The sequence below is a fragment of the Mobula hypostoma genome, chromosome 6 (genome assembly GCF_963921235.1).
Source record: "Mobula hypostoma chromosome 6, sMobHyp1.1, whole genome shotgun sequence".
NCBI classification, from domain to species: domain Eukaryota; kingdom Metazoa; phylum Chordata; class Chondrichthyes; order Myliobatiformes; family Myliobatidae; genus Mobula; species Mobula hypostoma.
Window position 1 is genome coordinate 18,021,006 of NC_086102.1, and position 24,890 is coordinate 18,045,895.

A 24,890-nucleotide genomic window follows, 5' to 3' on the forward strand; every position below is an offset into this window, starting at 1 on the left:
AAATAGTCAGCTCAGCTTCAAATTGCTACAGTATCAACATTGATTCAGAGACTGGTTATTTCAAAACTCTCTAATCAAAAGTATGTGCTACATGCTGTACTTTAGGTTGTGTGCCTGACTGACTGAAACTGACTACATTCTTTGCAAAAAAAAGTTGTGATCCTGAGACTGACCCATTTTCCGTAGCTGAACTGCAGTGCTCACTTTTCAAAACTGCTGATTACTAAGATGGTGAGTGTTTTTTTAACAGAGGTACTGATTTCCATTTGTGAAATGTATTCTGGAGAATTTTTTAGGTTAAGCAATGGAAGATGTTCTAGAAGTGAATAATATGTATTTGTCACAGTAATGCTGTTCCATTGGTAAGTGACTTAACAAAATTCTTTTACTAACTGCTGAGTTTTCTGTGCAATATTCTGTATGCTTAATTGTATGTCCAGATAAACTATATGAAATACATTTAAGTGCAAATTGTTATATTGGAAGTTTTTTTAAATGCTTATGTGTGCAAACATGAAAGTTGTGAAACTTGACATTGCTAGAATCTGTCCTTTTAGTAGGGAACAAAGTTGACCTGTGCTTTCTCGAGGTGTTTGGGCTGGTAAGTGATGCATGGAAATGTTATGGACAAATTGCACCATTTAGTGATTTTTTTTCTCTCTGTAATGTTTACAAAAGTAAGATTAGGCACAGCAGCATCTAAGACATAGTAGTTCTGTTTGCAAATGTTGCTATTTCATCAGAAGGTGAGCACTATTTACTTATAAAGTCATAAAGATATTAGTATTTGTAAGGTGCTTAATACGTTCTTTTTGCAATTGCAGAACCTAGTCTAAATTGGAATCTTTGGAATTTTGTATCATCTTGGAGAAATGTGGGTAGAAACTTTCAAATTATTTTTATCAAATGCATTTTCTCTATATAGAACCTTAAAGCAGACTCTGAAACATATTTCAGACAGCATGAAAGCCAGTGTTGAGCTGTCAATAAAACCCTCAGAATGGCAGCAGCTTGTACATGTGTTGGGTGGGAGTGATGAAAACATATAGTCCTATCCATAATACATTTCTGAGTAGAGGAGCACTCAAGACTAGTCTTGAGCATAGAAATAAAATTAGATCTCTTGCTTTTTATCCTTTTTTTCTAAAAAAAAAAGGATAATTTGACTAAAATTATTCCCTCTATTTTGGATTTGTTTGATAAACATAGAACTTTTCTTCAACATTGTGAGGAACTCATGCCAATTTTTAAAAAAAAATGCAATACAGAAATCGGGCATACAGTTCTTTTATGCCAGGGACTTTGAAGAATCTATCCTTTTACTATTTCCCATTTCACAAGTTTTCTGCTTTAAAATGTATATCAGAATCTTTCTCAAAAGATATTGTAGGATCATCTTCCATCATCTCTTCATGCAGTGCTTTCCAAATCATAACTTTGTGAAACCTTTATCTTTTTCTTGCTGTTGCCAATTACAATAACTATGCAACCATTTACTTGCCCAGCTGTTAGTGGAGATAGTTTATACTTATTACTACCATCAAATTCCTTGCAAGAAAATTTAATTTTCCTTAATTGCTGCTCCGGGGAAGAGGTACCACATTCTCCAGTCATTCCAGAATAAATTTCTCAAAAATAATAAATCCTATCAATAAGATCTTCTCATTTTTTTCTATTTAACTAATAATCTAGAGGTGTCAACTGATGAACTAAAGTTAAGTTTTCAAGCTGCACAATGACAGCTCGAGAATTTACGTTGTTTATTAATTAAATCTTGGACAATTTAAATCTTTTCATGTGGATGCTGTTTAGTTTTTAAAAGCTGATCCTAGCTATATAAAATATTGGGAGGAAAAATAACAGCCTTGTATTGTTAAGAGCACAGAATTAACCAAGAAAGATATGGGAAATAACTTACAAACAGTAGATGTGTCACACTTGTGTTGAGATAATGCATAGACAATTTTAAAAGTTTTTCAAATGTATGTAGCCCTAAAATAAGGATTTGCAGTGCAGTACCATTTTTGTCAACATATTTTGAATTAACAAATGAAGTTAATATCAATGCATTAGGGAAAGCTACTGGGAATAAAAATTAATTGGGGAAAAAAGTTGATAAAATAAATATACTTAATTCATTTGAATGCTTAACTGAATAATGCTTGGATGAACTCTGGCAATTTTTTTTGTACCACAGCTTTATCTTAAGTAATTCTAGGAAGTAATTCTATCTGGGCCCTTGACAAAATCTAGTAAAAATTATTTATTGATAGTAAATAATAACTTAAACTTAACATTTGAGTTCAGTTGGAAAACGGTCATTGCTGTGCTAATTCTTGTATTTTTCTTTTTCAGTTTTGATATCTTTCAATAAATGTACAGTTGTCAGGTTTGGTTTTTTGGACTCTAGTCATCACAACTTCTTTTTGTTAGTGCAGCCGTGCATTTTGATAGGCAGTGTATTTGAAGTGTGAATCCATGAGCTTTTTACCAAATACAAATAAAATTGGTTTTAATGGTTCTGTTAACTTTAGTTTTGCCTATTTTAATATGATGACTACTAAGAAATCATAAAATTTCACTTTATGTTGAGAAACAAGTAAGTGTTGTAGTGAATCATCCTGTGCCTTTAGAATGACAATGAACAATAAATTAATGAATTTGAATGTAACAAATTGATGCTCCTAAATCTTGATTGAGATTCAATAGTTTGGTAATACAAACTATACTTGTATGTTATTATGTCAAATATGAATGTATGTCTTATTTGTTTTAACCAGTGGATTATAGTTTCATAAACCACAAAATAAAACAAAATGATAACTACTGTTTATAGTAATGATTGTATGAACCTGCATATCTGCAATATGCATACTATCTGGAAGGTTTTAATAAATCCAATTGTATAATTCCACTTAGTAAAAGAAATCTAAAAGAAATTTTGTTAAACACTTAGAACTGCAGATTGAATGTGTTGTTTGAATAGAACCAGTGTAGTATGTTCATATAAAATAACACCTTACTATTATGTTTCTTTAAGCAAGTGATAGGCCACTTGTTTTTTTTCTTCGTGAAACCACTTGCCTGATGCCTATGTTAATTCCATTTTAAGATTTGGAAATTGATTATGATGATAGCAAAACTCTCAGCATTTGTTGCTGTTGCACCAAAACTGATGGCTCTGTTTGCAAGGGGGTGTGGCATTGGTGATAGTTGTTACTATTATTTCCTCTCCCACAAGATGACATGTATTTAACATGCTTATAATCACCAGTTTTATGTTAATATGTCAATATTTTTGATGCTGCTTTCACCATAAGCACCTTGAACCCTTGTTGAATAAGAAGTATATGAATAATAATTCTGCTGAACAACTTTACTAGTGTTGAGAACTAAAGTATGGAGTGTCAGTTCTTTCATTCAGTGATGTTTTAAAAAATCCACAATATCAGTTATTTGATAGTTTAGTTTTGACCTTAATCCTATGGGCATGCCCTTTAGCATTCTTTGAAATGTTATAATCACTGCGTTTTACTTCCTAGTTTACCATCTGAAAATTGGTTGCCCAGCCTGCTTGATGAATTCGCTATATAAGTGCAAATCAAATCCTTGTGGATAATGCCAGACTAAGAGCCACGTATGAATAGGAGAAGTTGACATGGAGTCGGCTAAATCTTTGTGGCAGCTTTCTGCAAAGTCAGTGGCAAAGTGAACCCTTCAGTAGTGAATGTAAAATCTGAACTAAAGTGTTCAATATTTATTTTATAATTTTATCTTTTCCATTACAGCATATTTTTTATCTTTTATTTTGGTATATCGTGTTTTGAAATGCTGAAGGGCACTTGTATTTTGCTTTGCAAGCCACTTTAATTTTATTTATATAAACATGGTGAAAGTGTAATTCTAATACAATCTTTTGTCTTTGCTGTCTTACAGGGCTGTAACTCTATTCCTCACTAGAGCTCTCAGCGTCAGCTAAGAAATTCAACACCAACAAATTAAGCACTGGCAGTCTTGTGGAAAGCTACTATAACGAGCATGAGAAATAGTCAGAAGTGAAGTTAACAAGATAAATAATAGTTGCCATCCCAATATCTGTACAACTGGAATCCCATAATTTCGATCAGGGCAGAAGCTAAAGGACGAAGCATTGTGCCAATCTGTATTGTTCATTTTCTCCCCTTTTTTTTTCTTTTGTTGCTGTCAAGTAACGGGTTTGCTCATTGTCATTATAACTTGTGTGGACTGAATTATATCTGTATTGTAATAAAAATGTTCGGCTTTATGGAAACAGCTGATTTAGCTGTTGTAGGACTTTATTTTGTTGTTGTATTGTGCATTGGATTTTTTGTAATGTGGAAGTCCAACAGAAGTACCGTGAGCGGATACTTTCTTGCAGGACGCTCCATGACCTGGTTAGCTATAGGTGCTTCATTGTTTGTGAGCAATATTGGCAGTGAGCACTTCATTGGTTTAGCAGGATCTGGAGCTGCCAGTGGATTTGCAGTGGGAGCTTGGGAGTTCAATGCAATGTTACTTTTACAGGTATTAGGTTGGGTCTTCATTCCAGTCTACATTAGATCTGGTGTGTATACCATGCCACAGTACCTTTCCAAACGTTATGGTGGGAACAGAATAAAAATCTATTTTGCTCTGTTGTCCTTGTTGTTGTACATCTTCACCAAGCTTTCTGTTGATCTGTATGCTGGTGCACTGTTCATCCGTGCATCATTGGGCTGGGACCTTTATCTCTCTATCATCATTTTGATTGGATTAACTGCAGTGTTAACTGTCACAGGAGGACTTGTGGCCGTCATCTACACCGATGTTCTGCAGGCTGTTCTTATGATTGGTGGAGCTTTAACATTGATGGTTGTCGGTATGGTCAAAGTAGGAGGCTTGGATGAACTGAGACGAAGATACATGCTTGCCTCTCCAAATGTTACTGCAATTGTTACTACTTTCAATCTAAGCTCGACTAACACTTGCCGTATCCACCCTAAAGAGGATTCTCTAAAGATGCTACGTGAACCAACTGATGAGGATATTCCTTGGCCTGGTTTCCTGTTGGGTCAAACACCTGCCTCTGTTTGGTATTGGTGTGCTGATCAAGTCATTGTGCAGCGTGTCTTGGCAGCAAAGAACATCTCGCATGCCAAAGGAGCCACTCTGATGGCTGGTTTTCTGAAACTCTTGCCCATGTTTATCATAGTCATTCCAGGGATGATTTCCAGAATTCTCTTTACTGATGAGGTTGTTTGCATTAATCCGGAGCACTGCATGCAAGTATGTGGCAGCAGTGCAGGTTGCTCAAACATTGCGTACCCACGCCTAGTGTTGGGAATCTTACCCGTAGGCCTTCGTGGTTTAATGATGGCAGTCATGATAGCAGCTTTAATGAGTGATTTGGATTCTATATTTAATAGTGCCAGCACAATATTCACCCTTGATGTCTACAAGCACATTCGAAAGGCTGCCAGCTCTCGAGAACTTATGGTAGTGGGTCGTTTATTTGTTATCTTCATGGTCGGCACGAGCATTGCCTGGGTTCCTATAATTATAGAAATGCAAGGAGGACAAATGTATCTCTATATCCAAGAGGTAGCAGGATATCTAACCCCACCAGTGGCAGCTGTGTTCCTACTTGGTATTTTCTGGAAACGCTGTAATGAACAGGGGGCTTTCTGTGGGGGGTTAGTTGCATCAATTTTGGGAATATCGAGGTTGATTCTTGCCTTTGTATACCATGTGCCAGAATGTGACCAGTCTGATACCAGACCAAGTTTTATCAGAAACATTCATTATATGTACTTGGCAGCGGCTTTGTTTTGGATCACTATCATTACAGCAGTCATAGTGAGTCTGCTGACTCCTCCTCCTCCCAGAGATTTGATTTGTACTACCACATTCTGGGCATTAAAAGATACAGAAATAATTCAAAGTGGTCATAAAGAAGAATCTGATAAGTTAACAGACAAAAACCTGGCAAAATGTGGTGATGATAACAGATGTGCCGAAATTTTAGATTTTAAACACAAAGACGAAGATTCATCTCCATTAGCTGATCGAATAGAATTAGTTCTTTTAATGCCCGGAAATGGTGATTCCAAATCTATGAGTCCACGTGTCAATGAAGGTCAGATAAGAAATGACTCTTTTGCAAATGGCCAAACGTCCCCAGTAGGACAAGTGGATAAAAAGGAACCTGAAATGAAAAGGAATGTATGGTGGAGATTCTTTGATCAGTGTTGTGGAATCAAGAATTATAATGTGAAAAAGACAGCAAAAGATCCTGTAGAAAGTGAAATGGTTTGTTTACAAATGTTGCAAGAGAGTCCAAAAATTAAATTGATATTAAATGTTGGTCTTTTTCTTGTGTGTACACTTGGCATATTAATGTTTATCTATTTCTCTTTGTAAAATGGAAGTTTAATATCAGTACTGTGTTCCATCTTCCCAGCCCTAAGTTGGTAATCTTTTGGTCCACTTTGGGAAAGATATACGAAGGAGTAAAGATGAGTCTTTAGTATCAGTTGGATTCTTTTCACTAGTTAAGTGAAGACACATTTATATTTCGTGTTCATTGTATTATTTGTTTTGTTTGTGGTTTGTAAATGGTTTAACTACTTGTGTGATAAGCATGTAGAACCCCATTTTTCATTCTTATAACAAATATTTATCTATTATCCTGTTGGTTTCTTCATAATTGATGTGTGTATTATATTAGGCTAGGGTGAATTTGAAGGGCATGGAGCTGAATTGATTTTGGGTATAGTGGAACAAACATGTAACCCTGCAAGTTCTTTATTGATAATTAAAGCCAACCATCCACTTATTCATATAGGTTGATTTTTTTTTTAAATCTTATTGTTTAGTTATCTAATAGGGAAGTAGAGTTGTTGCTGGCAATGTACAGTTAAGACGCAGTTGCAACAGACTTGTAAGAGAGTTTAGTATTTGGTGGCATGGAAGTCAAATTGGAATTTTGGGAGGGTGATTGGAGTACCATCTGCAATGAGATAAATTGCTCTGAAGTAACTTACTTCGAACAAGATTTGCAGAATATTTGCTACTTCATGTTGCAGGTAGTACAATGATGCTTTTCTGAAAGTTTATATCAGGTTATGCTAACCTAACCACCTAATTGTATTGCTTACAAAAGATATTGCTCTAGTATTAACTTTAATTACACTCCTGTCTCTAAACTTTCTTCTTGGATCATTGACCATGTCTTCTCCCAGCTCTTCGCCCTTGGTTCACGAGTTCTCCTGCTTCAATTTGTCTCTCATCGGTTGAGAGCACCAAAAGAGCATTTGCCAAAGTCTTGAATAACATGTCGTGTGATAATTCTGGTACTTTATCCCTCTTTGTCCTCCAGGAATTATATATGAAATTGAACATGATTCAGAACTGAATCATCTGTTTGCTCTTGCTTGATACTTCCCAACCAAACCAAATTAAGTCAACCCAAAGTCAAAAGATTTGCCTCTGGATCAAAACCATCTTGTACGTACCTCTAATTAGCAACATTATATAAGATTTAGATTAGTTTCCACAAGTGAATGAATGATTCCCAACTCTGACCAATTCCTTAACTCTTTGCTGAGCAAAGAGCTCTTGTAAGATAATTATTTATTTAATCTTATTTGGGCAATGTATTCACCATAATGTCTGTAGAGTCTACAGTAAAATTATTACCTGGTGTTTGGTAAAATTTGCATTATAAATGATCCCAGGCAGAGCTTTAAACCTTTATTTACGCTACATTGAATTTCTACTGAAGCTCTTTGTAAATAAGGTCCAATCATTACTAAGTTGTTCTTATAGATGTGCAAGCCTCTAGTTATATGAAACTTGTCCAAAAATGCAAGGAATTATGTTCTACAATTTCGTCTGCCTTGATTTCCCAAAGCCTTGATTTACTGTGAACACCGAATTAAGTTTAGTTTACTGGAAAATGCTTAACATTATTATTTCACTTTCCAAGATCCTACAACTTTATAAGTTGCCTTGAAAGCTGCAGTCTTCTCATGCTTGTATCTAATTATTTTATCCATATGATTCCATTGCTTCTGCTCTGAGTGCTTTTCTGTAACTTCTTTGTATCTTCACCTTCCTGTTTTTACTCTTGAAAAAAAATGTTCTTAAAATTCATTCCTTTTGTCAGGTTTTCTGTGCTGCCTCTACTTCCTCAGCATTTGTTCACATCATCTACTTGTGAGGCACCGTGGGACATTAACTACTTCTAAAGTACCCAGAGACTTGTGTTAGAATTAATTCATATCAAAATTCAACTGCATTGAATTTTGGCTTCTGATAGCTGATTTTTGTGTGTGTATTAGCTGTAACCCTAATCTGTCCAAACTTAATTTGAATTATTTCACTAAAATGGAAAGGAAGTTTTGGACAAATTATTTATCATCTGTTTTTTTAAAAAAGAAGGTTCAAAAGCATGAACAATCATTGTCTAATGATATTATTTTCCATGAGATGGGTGTTGCTAGTAGAAGGTAGATGGTGTACATATTGGAGGCAGGGATAAGAATACAAAATTGAGCACAATTTCTGTTGTAGCACAATTGCAGAATGAATAAATATTAATTTTGCATGCTGAAAATTGAATGTAGTACATTTTGGGTTTTATCTTAATGAGTGGCAGTCATTCAAGCTAAATGAGGACGTCATAGACTTGGAAAGGATTGGTTATTTTTAATATTTTCAAGATGAGATTGAAAATGGGCGGAAAATTTACTTTGCTAGCTTAATGCTAGAAAGAAAGTAATGAATACAGTGGATCTAAAATTTTGAGTCAGCGTTATTAGAGCTATTCATTCAACGCTTACTGGGTATCACGAGTTGAGTATATTGCAAGGAAGAAGCTGGGAGACCATGTCTTTGTGGTGTAAAAGAAAACGTGAACATGTCTGAATATAGGTATGTTTTTAGACATCGGGTGTTGTTGTTCATCTGGATAGTACCTCCACTACTGCATCATGTATAGTGAACCCGCCCTTTTTCTTAAAAAAAATCTTGCACTGAGTTGTAGCTGTAAATCATTTTTCATTAAAATATATTTTTAATTAAAAATCTCAATTTATATGTTTTAATACCAAGGTAGTCCTCACATTATCATGAAGATTAATAATTCTAATTTTTTGGCAGATTATAATGACAATACTTTTGATTTTTTTTGATCCTTATGATTCTTAAAATAATTACTTCCTTATCAGAGGCCTGGCATACAACATTATTCTTCTGATCTGCCAGGGCCTGTCTAAAGGACATGATCTGATACCTCATGGGTAAATTACTTTGATTATGTAGTATATTTCATATGTAGTAATTGCATATCTAATTATTTGGTTATTTTCTACATGTAGGATTGTACCCAAACATGACTTTTAAGTTCTCACAACAGAATCTTACTCCTACGTTCCATGATTGGTCCTCAGCGTATTCTTGTTTCATGCCAAATCTTTTGCTCAGACTTGTTGGCCAACCTAATGATACTGTTTTGTCAAATGTCATCAATTTTTTGACAAACCAGTGCATGCAGAGTCTGTATGTATTGTGGATAATGTAATAATATTGTATTCAAGCAATGAGTCTTGTGGTATACTTTAATAATTCACTGTTTTGTATTGATTATTTCATATGCTTCAAGGAATTTGTTGAGTTTGGTTCTAGTATGGTTTCTAACAAGTGTTAGTTTTGAGAATAGATTTGTAGGTTGACAGGTGGACCAGGGAAGCTAGTTGGTGGCAATGCATGCAGAGCTTGTGGCAATCACCTAATGGAGATAAAAGTTTGTGCATGTTTGTACGTGTGTGTCGTTAGTTTGCTTCTTAAAGAGGAGTTTGGGTGAGGTGGTTGCACTAAGTAATAATAGAGCCGATCTCAAATCTTGGATTTGACGAGCCTAGTGGTTTTATTAGATTTTGTAAAATACTTGATTGTGATTTTTTTTTAAAGTTTGTTTCTGATATTACAAATTGTTTTGTATCTCGACTCTGTGGAACCAGTAGACCTCCTCATCTTCACTGTACCCATCCCTGTCCCAATTTCTCTAGCCATTGAGGACAAAACATTTCCCACTGATAATTTTCCTGTATCTCAACTCAGAGAAAAGAAGTAACAGTCTTAAGCTTAGCAATTCAGAATCCTTTCATATAAGAGAAGGTTCTGCCATCCATGTGCAAAGTCTTGTATTGTTACTGAACATACAAATCAAGATACTTGCACTCACATTTGGCCCAAAGGATTGTGCTGGTGCTGGCTACATCTTTTGTACGTCAAATATCACAACTTGACCAAAAACTTGCATCCATTGACAATTAAAATGCTTTAAAACAGATTCTTTAAATGTCATGGATGCAATATTTTCCAGAACATGCACTTTTGTCCAATTTGCAATGCAGAAATATCTGACCATCATTATTTTAAGAATTTAGAATGCATACTAGTTCCATCATTTTTGTTATTTGTACTTTCGTAGTTAAAAGCAGCGTTTGTGTTATTGAATTCTCCATAGTTTTGACAGTTTATCACCAGCACCGCTACATCATGTAAGTACATTGAGTATTTGAATGTATCAGTACTTAATCCTTGAAACAAAAGACTGAAGGTGCTTCCTAGAAAACAGGAACAATCAAACTGTTGTCAAGGTGCATTGCAGTTGCCTGCCATCCAATTTAGATCAGTGTAGCTACAATGGATATACTTCAAGCGTATGAATCCCTCAGATTATTTGCATTATAGCCTAAGAAGTAATCTCGAGCATTCTGGTTGTTACAGATTGCATGTGCAAGATTAATACCACCTGAATTTTAAATGAAACCCATAGTGCTATATTTTGCTGTTATTCATTATGCTATGTAATCCTTTTATCTAGAGTTGTTGCCTGAGTCGCTGGAATGTATGAGCTAGCTGACTGATTTGTTGATTTTAATTTCTTGGTATTTGGATGGCATTATCTTTCACCTGCTGAGCTTGTGAATAAGTTTGTACCCTTTGTGTGTGGCTGTTTTGGAGATGACTTGTGACTAGGCATACGCTTTCCTTTTGGTGGCTCAGTTGCAAAGAGATTTCTGCCATGCTAATATCATTGGGTATAGAAAAAGCTGACAATAGGCCCCGAGAGATGATCCCTTTCTAATGCTTGTCAGTGATAGGTCAGTTAGTCAGTTTAAGTCACAAGAAAATGCTTTTTGCAATCCTGTTCCAAAGTCTCCATTAGGTGTCTGAAGAAAGAAAGGCTGTTTTAGGGGTACTATAACAAATATTCTACTGTGGTATATTGTATATCACCCAACTTGTTTGGATCCAAATTAAAAGCTATATGCATCGTTGTTTTTGAGATATCCTAATAAGAGGCAAGCCTTCACCAATTACTTTTCTAATTCCTGCATTCTATTGTATCGGCGTCATAGTTTTGGCAGTTAGCTAGTTGGTTTATAAAAAGTACTTCTAGTAGCATTACCACTAAGGTTGATTAATTTGGCACAATTCAGTGATTGAACTAGCTGCTCCATTTGACTGGAAATGTGTTAAGGTTAATGGATACACTCCTGCATTGACCTGGATACTTGATTATTTGATTATTATGACCTTGTTGAATTTAATGCAAAACAGGTCTTTAAAGGGAAATTTTTAATTTGTGTTCATGTCAAATTGACAGCCTCTTGGTTCCTTGCATCAGAAGTTCCCATATAGTAACAGCTTTCAGGTTAAGTCTACAGTGCAATATGGCACAGTGATAGTGTACTATTTTTTCCATCCATACAGGTTCTATTCCAGTTTTGACATGATCCAGGTGTGTACTTGCATGTCAGTTGTATTCATTGTTGCATTGGTAATACTACCTTTCTCTGAGTGCTTCAGGATCTTGATCCTAAATTCCTTATTGGGTAAACTTGAGCATTTGAGGAAAAATACAAATTTTATAAAACAAAGTCTTCAAAGGCTTAATGTGGCAAGTCCAAAATAATGATTTTTTCAGGCAATTCTTAGCCTGTTTGGCTTGTCTTGCGGAATGCACTTCAACTTGAAGCATGACTATCAGAGATGGAATTTTGGTGAGATGCATTTCTTACCAGATGGATATTGAATGCATTGGTCTCAGGTAAGGTAAGACAGAGCACCTCTGATTTTTATGAAGCAGATCTTATAATGAGCATGGGAACATATTTCCCATGAACTTCTGATTTCCCCCCCCCTTAAAATTAAAGTGTAGGAAATGTGAATTTCTTAAAGCTGCACCAATGGCATTCCACTGTCCTGCTCAAGATTAAGATAAAGCAGTGTGTTGTATATCGTAGGTTGTTTCCCACATGAATAAGTGCCCGATACAAGATTTGTTGTAGCTGATTTGTAAGAGAGTAAAGTTTGTGTTTAATTAATATTTCTTGGTTACAGTTGTTCCTATGCTCAGAGATTTCTTTCTTTTTATATTGGTGCTCTATGCTCAAAACATTTGGCTTAAGAAAAAAATGAAAATTTTAATAGATTGCATTGCCCTGTTTTGTTGGTTTTTGCTGGATTCAAACCTACACTTGCAGACCTTCCAATCTATTTTGTGAACGTGTGATGGGGCTACTTCAGAGCCTTGCTTATTTTGCCTTAGTTTTTGACAAATCATTCACATTCACACAAATACTAACCTCGCTCTAACAAACTTGCGAAATACTATCAAATAGGAAGGTTTGGTTGGAAACTGGTGCTTATTTTTTTTTAAAAAATCATTCCTATCTATTTCAATTGTATTACATTTAATTATAGTCTATAAGCCCAAAATTTCTAAAATTTATGAGTAAAAATTTATTTGAACATTCTGCACATTGCTGCTGAAAGATCTATTAAGTGCTACACTTCTTATCACATCACTTGGCTTATCACTTCTTCATGAATCCATAAAATAGCTTAAAAATTTTCAATAAAATTCTAATATTTTGATTATTTGTTGCTCTAATTATTCTTAATAAATATACAAATTATTGATTCAATGGCAGATTTATCAATAAAAATGGAGAAATACTTTGCTTGAAAATTGGATAGGATATCGCTTTGCATAAATGCTGAAGATTCATTTGGTACATAATTGAGATTGTTTCTGAAATCTTCAGGGTTTTGTTTAGTTTATATTTCTTTAACCTTAAGGGAACATGATCAATGAAGGCCTAACATTAACAAAGTTTGTTACAGCGAGCCCTACAAAGAGACGTCTGTTTGCATTAAATTTAACTAGGCATTCAGAAGTAAGGAGTAGTTGGAAGGTCTGGGTTTGGTAACAGATAATGCACGAAAACCTACCCTCCATCCAGCTTTTTTTAAAAATGTGTTTAATTTGTTAAAAACCCATTAAATTTTATCCAGATTAATCTCCCATGCTGTGCTATATTAGATTTTTAGCTTTACTGTTTTAGGAATTTTAGGGTAAAAATATTTTGCAGATTTGTGTGCTTTCCTTTTGGAGTTTAAAGTTTGCCATGTGTCAAACAAAAAGTTTGAGCATAATCCTTTTCATCTCTAAACCTCCAAATTCTGTAACTATAGAAAACTGTATTTCTAAATTTAGATGGTTTGAAGATGAGGCTTTCATACTAGTATATTAACTGCATAAGAAATAGTATTTCTGCTGTAATTTGTATAGAGCTTAAGGGTAGGGGACTATTTTGTGGATACAATTGGAGATCTTTTATTCAGGAAAGTGCACAAAGAAGCCATGGTTGTCAAGTTCTGGAAATTATTTGCATGAACTACATATTTTGGCATTCCACAACCAGTTAAACCTTCTTTGAAGAAAGGTTCACTGTGAATCTGCAAGTGCTCTGTATTCTTGTAGGTAAAATTTTAAATTTTCCTTACTGATTTGCGCCTGACTCATTCAAGCATTTTACTGGGAAAAGAGCAGTATTGATCCTGAGCTATGTTATTCCAACATACTGTAGATAAGAGATGGGTGTTAGTAGAAAGCTCCTTATATCCCCTCTTTAAATTTAACTGCATAAATCTAGATAGTTTTGCATTCCTTTTAACTCCAGATTGAGGAAGTAAAAGTCAGGCCAAGAAATTTCTATTTTATTTGAGTATTTAGCCAATGACGGCATTGCCTTCTATCAGTGAGAATCTATTATTCACATGAGCAACGGCTTATATTGGTAATTTGGGTATACAATTAGTGATTGGTGTGTGCTTGTTGACTGACACTTAAATCATCTGGCTTTAACTGGTTTGGAGTGTCTTTGGTACTTAAATTTATCTAGGCCAGAGTGATATTGATTGGCTGAGCACTTTTAATGTTCCCTTCAAAATTGTTTTGATAATTGTTCATAGTACAATGGTATCTCTTTTACTTTCAGGGCAAATATATGTGGAGACTCTGAAGCCATACCAGGAAGTGCTTTGAAATCAAGCTACTCATTAAAATCTTTTAAGACCAAAAAACACAAACCAATCATAAACCACTGAAGCAAAACAACTAAGTGCAATTTCCATTATGGAAATTAATTTTCTGTATTTTAAAACAAAAGTGCATGGAACCAAGTGTTCCTGGAAAAACAAAGACCTGCACAGTTTAGGAACTGGTAGTGTTTGCAACATCCTTGGCTTTTTTGCATATGTTTTTAAACATTTCACCTGGGATTAAAACCAGTATAGATAAGTATCAGTCCCTAACTACTATTCTATGCGCTAAAACAACTATTCTCTTACCATTGGACTCCAAGGAGCTCTGCCATTAACCCTCTTAACTTCTGTATTTATGACAATCTGGCTATTATTCCAACTGCACCTTTTTTAAAATATAAATTTTCTATTTGATCCACTTTGCTCAAAGTACTTTATAGGATTGTGGAGAATCTAGCATTCTATTACTGAACAAACCAATGTGAATAGATATTTAGCTGTAACTTCTCCATTATTCGCTCATTCTGACATCTGATTAATGAACAGCAGCACATTGGACCATTTGTGTTATGGCTACACTTTCCTGTGAAAAATTGCTGCTTTCGTTTTGCGCTGCCTCTGTGGAGGTAGGTAATGTAGTTTATTCGATATAGAGGTTCTCTTGACTCTTAAACATAAAATTATACCAAATTTAATTTGTTCAACTCTGCATATATTTTTAGAAGACGATAAATTTCAGATTGGGCATTTATTGCTTTTTAATGTTAGTTTATTATGCTTATTCTTAAATACTATTTAATACTTGCATGTGGAAGACAAAGATATATGGTACCAAATCAGTTACTGGAATTGCATTTTGTGGAATTAATTTTAAAATTTATAAAAGCCTTTAACTTTCAGAAACAGTTATGTGACAAGTATGTTGCTGTGCAACAGTTATTGAGAATACAGTAATAAAACAAGTGAGTTAGTCAAAAGAATGACAGTTGGATAGAGTAGCAATTACAGGTGCTTCCTATTGAAACTGAGCTGGTTTGTTTTTATCAATTGGTCATTATGTTAACAGTTATGCTTCAGTTTACAGTATGTGGGGATCAGTTCTTGCGTATATTCTACAGGTTTGCATAATCGAGCTGATTTAGGAGCAGACTATATATGGTGCGTTGATGCACAAAAGGAACAACAATAACACAAAGGTCAGACATTCTCAAATTTCTTTGGCAGATCTATCAATCGTGACTTGCAGCCTGACTGGTTGGGTGGGTTGATGCATGTATATGTCTTGCATTTGATTTTTGTCCGATTGGGTGGTGGATGCGTGGTAAGGGAAAGGATGAATCGTTGTTATTGCTGTATCCATGTTTAAGTTCTATTCATTCCTTGACATGCTCATTTAGATAATTACAACTGGAGGAATTGCTGGAGCACTTTAATTGTTCTAAATGGCCCAGGTTAAGTATAGTGGCGTAGTGTTCATTATCTTCAATACCATTCAATAATCTGTTCTGGAAATGCAGAATTAGATTTTGAATGACAAATTGGCTGCGACATCTTGTATTGGTGAGGTAGTTTACTGAAGCCCACCGAAAATATTGATTCTTGAATAACAGACATTAATTGAGATAGTTTAGTAATAGATCTAACTTAGAGAATGATAGCACCATTTAGAATTAATTAATCCCTTTGAAAGCATGGAGGGGAAAATTTGGCAGAGAAATGAAGGTATGAGAAAATATGGTAAAATTAAGTAGCTATTGATTGGTTGCCTTTGGGTCCTGATAAAATTGCAAACATAATGAAGTATCTGCAGAAATATTTAGAATACTTGAAGTATTCAGGACTTGACATTTGCCAACTTAAGGACTATGTCATAAGCACAAGAGATTCTGCAGATGCTGGAAATCCAGAGCAAAACACACAAAATGCTGAAGGAACTCAGCAGGTCAGCCAGCATCTTTGGAGAGAGATAAAGAGTTGAATTTTCAGGCCAAGGTTAAAGGACCCAGCCCAATACATTGACATTTTATCCCTTTCATTAGCTGCTGCATGACCTGTTGAGTTCCTCCAGCATATTATGTGTGTTGCGAAGGGCTATGTCAGTTAGTCTAAAAGAGCTAAAATATATATTGAAGGAGTAAGAAGTCTGGATAGGTGGATCATTACAGTATTGATGAAAGTTGTTAAACATAAGGAGCATAAATTAGGTATAGCTACAGTGATCAAGAAGTGATAGGTAATAATTCTAAAATCAGGATTGAATATTGCAAATCCAAATTCATGATCTATTGTGCAATATGGGAGAAATGAGTTATATAGTATCTGTTGTATAAACGGGAAATGATTTTGAGCATGTAATTAGAGGGTGTAGTTAGAGCAGATGATGAATAAAATAGAAAAGTTCCAGTACCTTGAATAAGATTTATTAATCAAAGGCATTGATAAATTCTGCATTTGATACTTTTAAGGATAAATGTGCATGAGGGATTGAATACTGATAAATGAATACGGCTCTGTAAAAACGGGCTCTTAAGTTTTGGAATTCTGCAGAAAATTGTTGTGCTTTTAATGTTATTTACATCATTCCAAAACATGATAGGGGGCATTATAAATGGTGGGGAAAAACTTTTGATGCAGTTGATCATCAGCATAAATATCCAGGGAATGTGAAGCTGTTAACAATGAGGATGCATTTGAAAGTATTTGATTATGACAAAAAACTTCACATCATATTGGTAAGGTATGAAAACTATGTATGTAATATTCTGTGCTGTTCCGTACACTTTGAAGTGGATTTTGATGTATTGGAAAGAATTTGTTGGCGGGTTGCCCTGGGTGTAATGGAGGAATCAATTAATTTAAATTGGAGGAAAGACTTTTGAGTTGATATCGATTAGTTCTCTCAAATCCTGAAAAAAATCAAAGACTAGTTATTACATTTACTATTGTTGGGGGTACTTTCTTTAAATTTTCTGTATTTTGTCATTTGCTGGCTTAACCTGACTGTTCAATATGAGGTGAATGCAAGGCTTGTTGATTAAATGGAATCAACACCCCTTGTAACTGATTGCATATAGGTCCTAGTAGCCATCAACTGCACTACACTTTGCTCACCTTCTTGGGTTGTTATGATTCAAGTCTTACTATTCTAAGTTGAACATTTCAGAAAACCTGAGCAGTACGTCCTTGCAGCATTGATTAATTAATGTGTGGGGCAGGTTCAGATAACCTGATAGTTTTTTTTAAGCCTGGTGTGAACAATTGGTCCAAAGGGATTCGTGCTTAGATAAATGATAATCTGTTTTAACCTAGTATTCCAAAATATGGCTTGAGATCTATTGAAATCATAGAAAAGCAGACAACTCAATTGGGGCTCTACTTCTAGAGTTTTGATACACCAAAATCTTGAGTCAGGAACTGTTTACATAAACAGATAAATTGCATTCATTTGTGACTGAAAATTGTTTGTGGCCTGTTGGGAGGAATGGACAAATTGTTTTTTTTGGTCTTTGTTAGTATATTTGTTTCAGTTTCATACTTTAAGGGTTCAATTTTTCTGTTTGTGCTCAATGGGGATAAGTACATTCGGCAAAACCATTGACCAGACTGGAAGTGCTTTTAATTATCACTGGGAGAATTTTCACATGAGGCTGCATTGAAAGCTACTCATCTGCATGAGTTCTTTCAACTGTTAAAAAACACCATAGAAAGCAAAATGAAAGTGGATTTTTAATTCTGGGCTTAATTTGTTTTTCTCCCCTCAATCCCAGCTCCACCCAAAGTTCTTCCTTGTGAACCAGAGATCCTAGTCCGATTCTTAGGACACAATATCTTCAAATTTATCATGATTTTCAGTTTGGCTTGGCTGGTATTATTCTTCACTCTGAAACAAATGCTTGGGCCTTACTCTAGTAGATAATTTTTGCAACACTTCAATTTGATATTAAGAGGCATCTTTCTCCTATGAGATGCTGATATCACAACTACTTATCATTAAGAACTACATATTCCATCGCCACTCAAACAGACTGACTGCTTGGTCATCTTGTTTGCTATATGTGGCATCCTCATGTACTACCTCAGTTGTGACTACAATGTTGAGGCCTTTTCCCTGTGCCTTCTACAAAACAGTAAGCAGTCTGGCAATGGAGAAATGTAATTATGATTGGGTGATTGATTGAATTTTCATTTGATTCATGGTATTCTGGACACCAAAGGATAAATTAAGTCTATACATAGGCACAAGAAAATGAATCTGCAAGAAAAATTGGGCCCTTAACGGAAAAAAAAAGTTTTTTTTGTATTGGAACATGGAGTGTTAATTAAGCTGATTACTGTACAAAACTTTTAATGAAATGTTTATTTCTGTTCAGTAGTTTTCTAAAAATCTTTTAAGAAAATAGTATGTTGTGTACTCTGAATTTTATGTGTATTGTAAAAATGTATGTACCAATTGATGTATTTTATAATACTTTTATGTATCCTGCTGTTCTGTGAAGGCAGAATATTTTTTGATTAATTTCACACTGGTGGTCATTGAAGTGGAGAATATTCACACAAGATTCTTTTGTGAAAATTATTCATAGTTGCCTCTTGGCTACTCGAATCAGGGTTCTGTCTCAATTACATTAAGTGTTGTCAATGTCTTTACCCTAATTCTTAATTTTCCTTTATATATTAACGTTGCTTGACTCATGTGAAGTATGAAATTTGGTTCTGGTATGTAATACTGTTTGCAAAAGCAATAAGGTCACTTCTGTGCTGTTGTATTTAAGAGATTAGATTAAGCACAGAGATGGATCAGAAAAATGCATGATGTACTGTCATTTTTCAATCTCTTGACCTTCTGTGTTTTTTAAATTTCAGAATCATTTGTCAAGATCCATCTTTTAAAAAGAGAATGTGTACACAGTCTGAAGGTTCCCATTTGAAGCATCTGGCATCCAGGAATTGAATGGAATAAAGTGAATATGGTTTATAAAACAATTTGAAAAGCCCATCTAAGGTAGATTATCCTCCTTGCCCCAGCCTAGTGGCCATGAAATTTTACATTATTCAAAATTATGTCCAAATATGTCAACTTGGTGTTTAGCAGGTGCATTGAGTCCCCATCTACCTGTTTATTTTTCTGTCCACATGGTATAGTACAAACATCCTTTGGATTAGAGACAACGTTTATACCATATTGTCGATAAATGGCAATATGAAATTGAGTCATAGATTGCATACACTATTTTTGTGTTGACCCTAGCTATATTCCACTTTTTGCATTAGCTATGGGGCTAAGTGGAGCCTGTTATCATTATAGTTGGAGATTCAAACTCCTGCTGCCAAGATAAAGTGCATTATATTTAGACATAAGTTTGGACATTCAATAGTTTTATGACAGTAGAAATGTTTGAAACTGATATGCCTTGTATATCACCACAGTTTAGAAAAAATTCTTCATACCTCAACATTGAATAACTCTTTGTTTAAATATTAATTCTCCCATATGACACCTTTTGCAAGTAATTCCTTGTGAGTATGAGGATTTTGTGTGATGGATAAGGCAAATCAGTTTCAATGTTGCATGATCATTTGCAAGCATTTCTACATTTCTAAAACTATATTCAAAATTATATTCAAAATTTTAAGTTAGTGAATGGTAACAGAAGTGTCACATTTTGCTCTTCTGTATTTTCTCCACACATGCCCAAACACTCACGTAAAATCTCAATTCAGACCACTTCTTAATTAACCTTGGAGATTTGATTATATTGTAATGCATTCCAGTATGAAGTGGTTGAACACACTGGGGGGGGAGGGGGAAATACTATTAACAATCTATAATCTCTTAATTGGAATTTTAGGGTTATAAGCTTGAAACTGGCTCAAAACATTCCACAAACATGTTTCCATTGTTAGCAATGTTAACAAGTTGAATCAGTTGCAAAAGACAACTTTATGACTTCATTCTAAATGTGGTATTCGCTTTGATTTAAAGGTAATTTTTTAAGGTACATTTGAATTGGTAACAAAAAGTTTAAAGCTCTGCTGTAGTTTAAACACCAGAGGAAATGCTGGTTTCTTTTTAAAGAATTTTCTTAAATCCTGATGGTAAAGATCAGAAAATCAGATCTGCTTGATTAATTTTAAAGGTCAATTTAGTAGGAAAATCTCGTTTGGAGAGTATGTAGCATAAATGACATTATAGGGAATGACCATCTTTTAATGAAAGAAAGGTTTTGAAGTGTAGAAACAATATGCCCAAGAATTTGAGTGAATGAATTTTAACTTCACTTGGATATCTGTGTGTTTCAAGACAGAGAATGTAAGATTTTCCATAGAACGTGATCAAGAATGGGAGCCTCCAGAGAAAGTACATCTATCTAGACTTTTGTTTTAAAAACTAATGTATTGTGAAATTGCACGACATGTGGATGAAATATCATTTGAGAGTGCTCATGTTTGTGCAGTTTTAGTTATGTGAACCCGAAAACATTGTAAACATACAATTGCTGATTTCAACATTTCTTGGTGTTTTAATGTTATTCTTGAAGAATTTTGTTTTGCTGAACTATAAGACTAATAAAGTTCCTTAATTATTGAAGTATTTTGTCTATTTTGTTTAAATTGGTAACTTAGTGTTGCAACAACCAGCATGATAATATAGGAAAGTGTAGTAGCCAATATAATTTTAGTGATTTCTTATTTATTTAAAAACTAGCTGTTTGGTGCTTGTTTATTTCCAGAAATTATATTGCATGGTGTGGATGCTGCTTGGGGTTTCAAAATCCATTGACAGATAGGTCAGAAGGAGGAAAATCTGCAGGGGACTAGATGGTAGTTGAATCAAATCTCTTGGTTGTTATGCATAACTTCAACCATGTTCAAGGTGAGGAGTTTTTAAAATTGAGTAAGAAATAAAGGAAAATCTGGATTCCAAGAAGAGCTAGTACAATTTTTAATTGAAGGAATTGCTTTTTAAAAAAAAAATAGAGGAAATAGCTGTAGAACATTAATTAAAATGAGGAGGAGGAGAGGGGTAAAGGATGACACTACTTTCCAATGCAAGAGTCTTGACTATCATATCCAACATTAAATGTTACATAATGGAAATTGGGAACAGGAGTATGAGACATAATCCCTTGATCATAGCTAGTCTAATACACTCAATGGACTTGGCCGTAAAAACAAATCAAAACTTAATTTGTCTTAATTGGTTATTCAAACAATGACCAAAACTTCCCTCCTCATTTCCACCCTATCAAGATTTTCAGGATCTTGTCATGGAGCACTACAGCCCAGAGATGGGATCTTTAGCCCATCTAGTCTGCTAGTCTGGTTTCTTGCCTAGCTTGATCCATTTCAAAGTTCAATGTAAGTTTATTGAAGTGTATATATGTTTCGATATACTACCTTGAGATTAATTTTGTTGCAGGCATTTACAGGAAAATATACATAAACAAAGTCAATCAATGTACAAAAGAAGACAATTTGTGATAACATAAAAGGGAGTTTGTAAGTTGTAGAATCAGTTCACCTGCATCTTGATCATAGCCCTCCATATCCTTCTCATTCATGTACCTATCCAAACTTCTCTTAAATGGTACAATTGAGCCAAATTTGCTACTTCTGACAGCTCATTCCATATTTGCACCATCCTCTTGGTGAAGTAGTTTTGCCTCTCATTTCCCCTTAAATCTATCACTTTTCACCCTTACTTATGATCTCTAGTTCTAGTCTCACCCAAAATGAGGGAGAAAGCCTGCTTGCATTTACCCTAACTACTAATAACTTTATGCCTCCATAAAGTCCCCGTATTCTGCACTCTAGGGAATGAAGTCCTGACCTATTCAACCTGTCCAATTTGTGTATTTCAACGAAGGCCTTGATCTAATAAACTCCAGTAAATACAAGTCTAACTAGTTTAAACTTTCCTTAAAAGACCATGCACTCATTACAGCTCTAATAAACCTCAGAGCTGCTGCTCCCCTTGAAAGATAAAATACCACACCAAGTATCAAAGCTGTTGTGGCACTGCCTTAAATAATTAAAGCAGAACATCCAGATCTTAGACCATAATAAGTCTGCTCTGCCATTCCTCTCAATCTCACTCTCCTCCCTTCTCCCTGTAACCTTTGTCACTCTTATTAGTCAAGATCCTATCAACCTCAAATATACAGAGCTACACACGTAATGCTGGAGGAACTCAGGGGGCCAGGTAGCATCTCTGGAAAAGAGTAAACTGTCAACCCTTCATCAGGACTGGAAAGGAGGAGGATATATCAGAGTAAGAAGGTGGGGGGAGAGGAGGGAGAAGTACAAGGTGACAGGTGAAACCCAGAGAAGGGGAGGGGTTGAAGAAAAAAAGCTGGAAAATTGGTGAGATTAAAGTCTGGAGAAAGGGGAATCTGATAGGACAGAAGATCATGGAAGAAAGGGAAGGGGAAGGTGTATCAGAGGGAGGCGATGGGCAGGTAAAGAGATAAGTTGGGGGGGGGAACAGAAATGGGGAAAGGTGGAGGGTTGCAGTTACTTGAAGCTTGGGAAATCAATGTTCCTGCCTTCACGTTGGAGTCTATCCAGATGATTATGGTGTTGCTCCTCCAACCTGAGCATCACCTCATCATGGCAGTAAAGGAGGCCATGGACTGACATATGGGAATCGGAAGTAGAATTGAAATTGGTGGCCACCAGGAAATCCCTCTGTGGCCGTTGGAGTGAAAGTGCTTGACGAAGCGGTCTCCCAACCTACATCAGATTTCACTAATTATACAGGAGCACCAGATACAGTAAGTGATCTCAACAGACTCACAGGTCTGTGGCCTTATTTGGAAGGACTGTTTGGGGTCCTGAATGGCAGTGAGGGAGGAGGTGTAGGCGCAGGTGTGGCACTTGTTTGCCTTGCAAGGCTAAGTACCCGGGGAGATCAGTGGGGAGGGATGAATGGGCAAGGGAGTTGCTTAGCGAGTGATTCCTGCGGAAATTGGTGGGGGAGGGAAAGATGTGTTTGGTGCTGGGATCCTGTTGGAGATGGCAATTTTTACGGAGAATTATGTGCTAGTTACAGAGGCTAATGCGGTGGTAGGTGTGAACGAGGAACCATGCTGGTGGGAGGATGGGGATAGATATGCACGAAATGGAAAAGGTGGGTGAGGGCAGCGTTGATGGTGGAGGAAGGGAAGCCCTTTTCTTTGAAGAAAGCAGATATCTCAGTAGGTCTGGAATGAAAAGCCTCATCTTGAGAGCAGATATGGCAGAGACAGAGGAACTGAGAGAACATAGCATTTTTACAAGGTGGGAAGAGACGTACTGTCGTCTGCCTTAAATATAACTGTACCCAATTACTTGGCCTTCTCAACTATCTGTGGCTGTGCCCTCTGGTGCTAGACTCTCCCACTATAAAAAGCATTCTCTCCATGTCCACCCTATTTTCACTGAGTTCTGTAATAACAGAGGCAACATAATTACATACTGTACCTGTATACTCACCTTTTATGAATCATGCTCTGAGACAACTGACCCCTTTTTGCCTCAGATCTGCAATTTCTCACTTTTTTTAGATAACACTTAAAATTATCCATTCTGATAGGAAAATGTTAAACTCTCCTCCAGTTTATTGCATCTTTCAGATGTATGTCCACCCACTTCATCTTTCTGTATCACATTTTTCCTCCTTTATGGCAGTTTGAAGTAGTCATGCACTTTCAAATGTAGAAGTAAAATGTACAAACAGAAGATATTGTTCAGTAATTAATCAGAATCGGGTTTATTTTACGGGTGTGTTTGTGAAATTTGTTAATTTAGCAGCAGCAGTACAATACAAGATAATAAAAAGTACAGTAAGTATATATGTATATTAAATAGATTATAAATAGTGAAAAAAAACAGAAGAAATATTTATTTTATAAAATAAGGTAATGCTCATGGGTTCAATGTTCATTTAGGAATCGGATGGCAGAGGGGAAGAAGCCGTTCCTGAATCGCTGAGTGTGTGCCTTCAGGTTTCTGTACCTACACACTGATGGTAACCTGAGGGCATTTAAGAGTTAACCCTCACTCTGATTTCAGTTCATTGACAGCTACATTGTTTGCAAATTACTAAGTGCTATTCATGACATGCAAAATCTTACCAGTTTAGTTTTTCAGTTGAGATCATACACTGCAATCGTTAGATGTGACTGATTTCCATTTGAAACTTTGCAAGAACAATAAGCAGAATACCATTAAACTCTGGCAGGTCAGTCTAATTATGAATATACTTTATCACAAGATCACAAGACAAAGGAGCAGAAGTAGGCCATTCGGCCCCTTCGAGTCTGCTCTGCAGCTCCCCCATGAGCTAAACTATTCACCCATCTAGTTCCAATTTCTGGCTTTTTCCCCATATCCCTTGATACCCTGACTAATTAGATACCTGTCAATCTCCTCCTTAAACACCCTCAATGATCGGGCCTCCACAGCCATATGTGGCAACGAATTCCACAAATCCACGACCCTCTGGC

General features: G+C 35.5%; 1 protein-coding gene across 13 annotated transcripts in view; it reads left to right on the plus strand.

Annotated features, from left to right (window-relative positions):
- LOC134347838 (sodium/myo-inositol cotransporter-like) overlaps positions 1-19,386 on the plus strand; it is a 38,545-nt gene extending 19,159 nt beyond the window's left edge. For 2 of the 13 annotated variants that reach the window (XM_063050314.1, XM_063050312.1), the window contains exon 2: positions 106-19,386. In XM_063050314.1, the coding sequence (XP_062906384.1) occupies positions 4,273-6,420 (2,148 nt within the window). In that variant the 5' untranslated portion in view covers positions 106-4,272 and the 3' untranslated portion in view covers positions 6,421-19,386. The remainder of the gene's footprint in view (positions 1-105) is intronic. The other 11 variants (XM_063050318.1, XM_063050316.1, XR_010018283.1 and 8 more) reach the window with 11 other exon arrangements.
- The last annotated feature ends 5,504 nt before the right edge of the window (positions 19,387-24,890 follow it).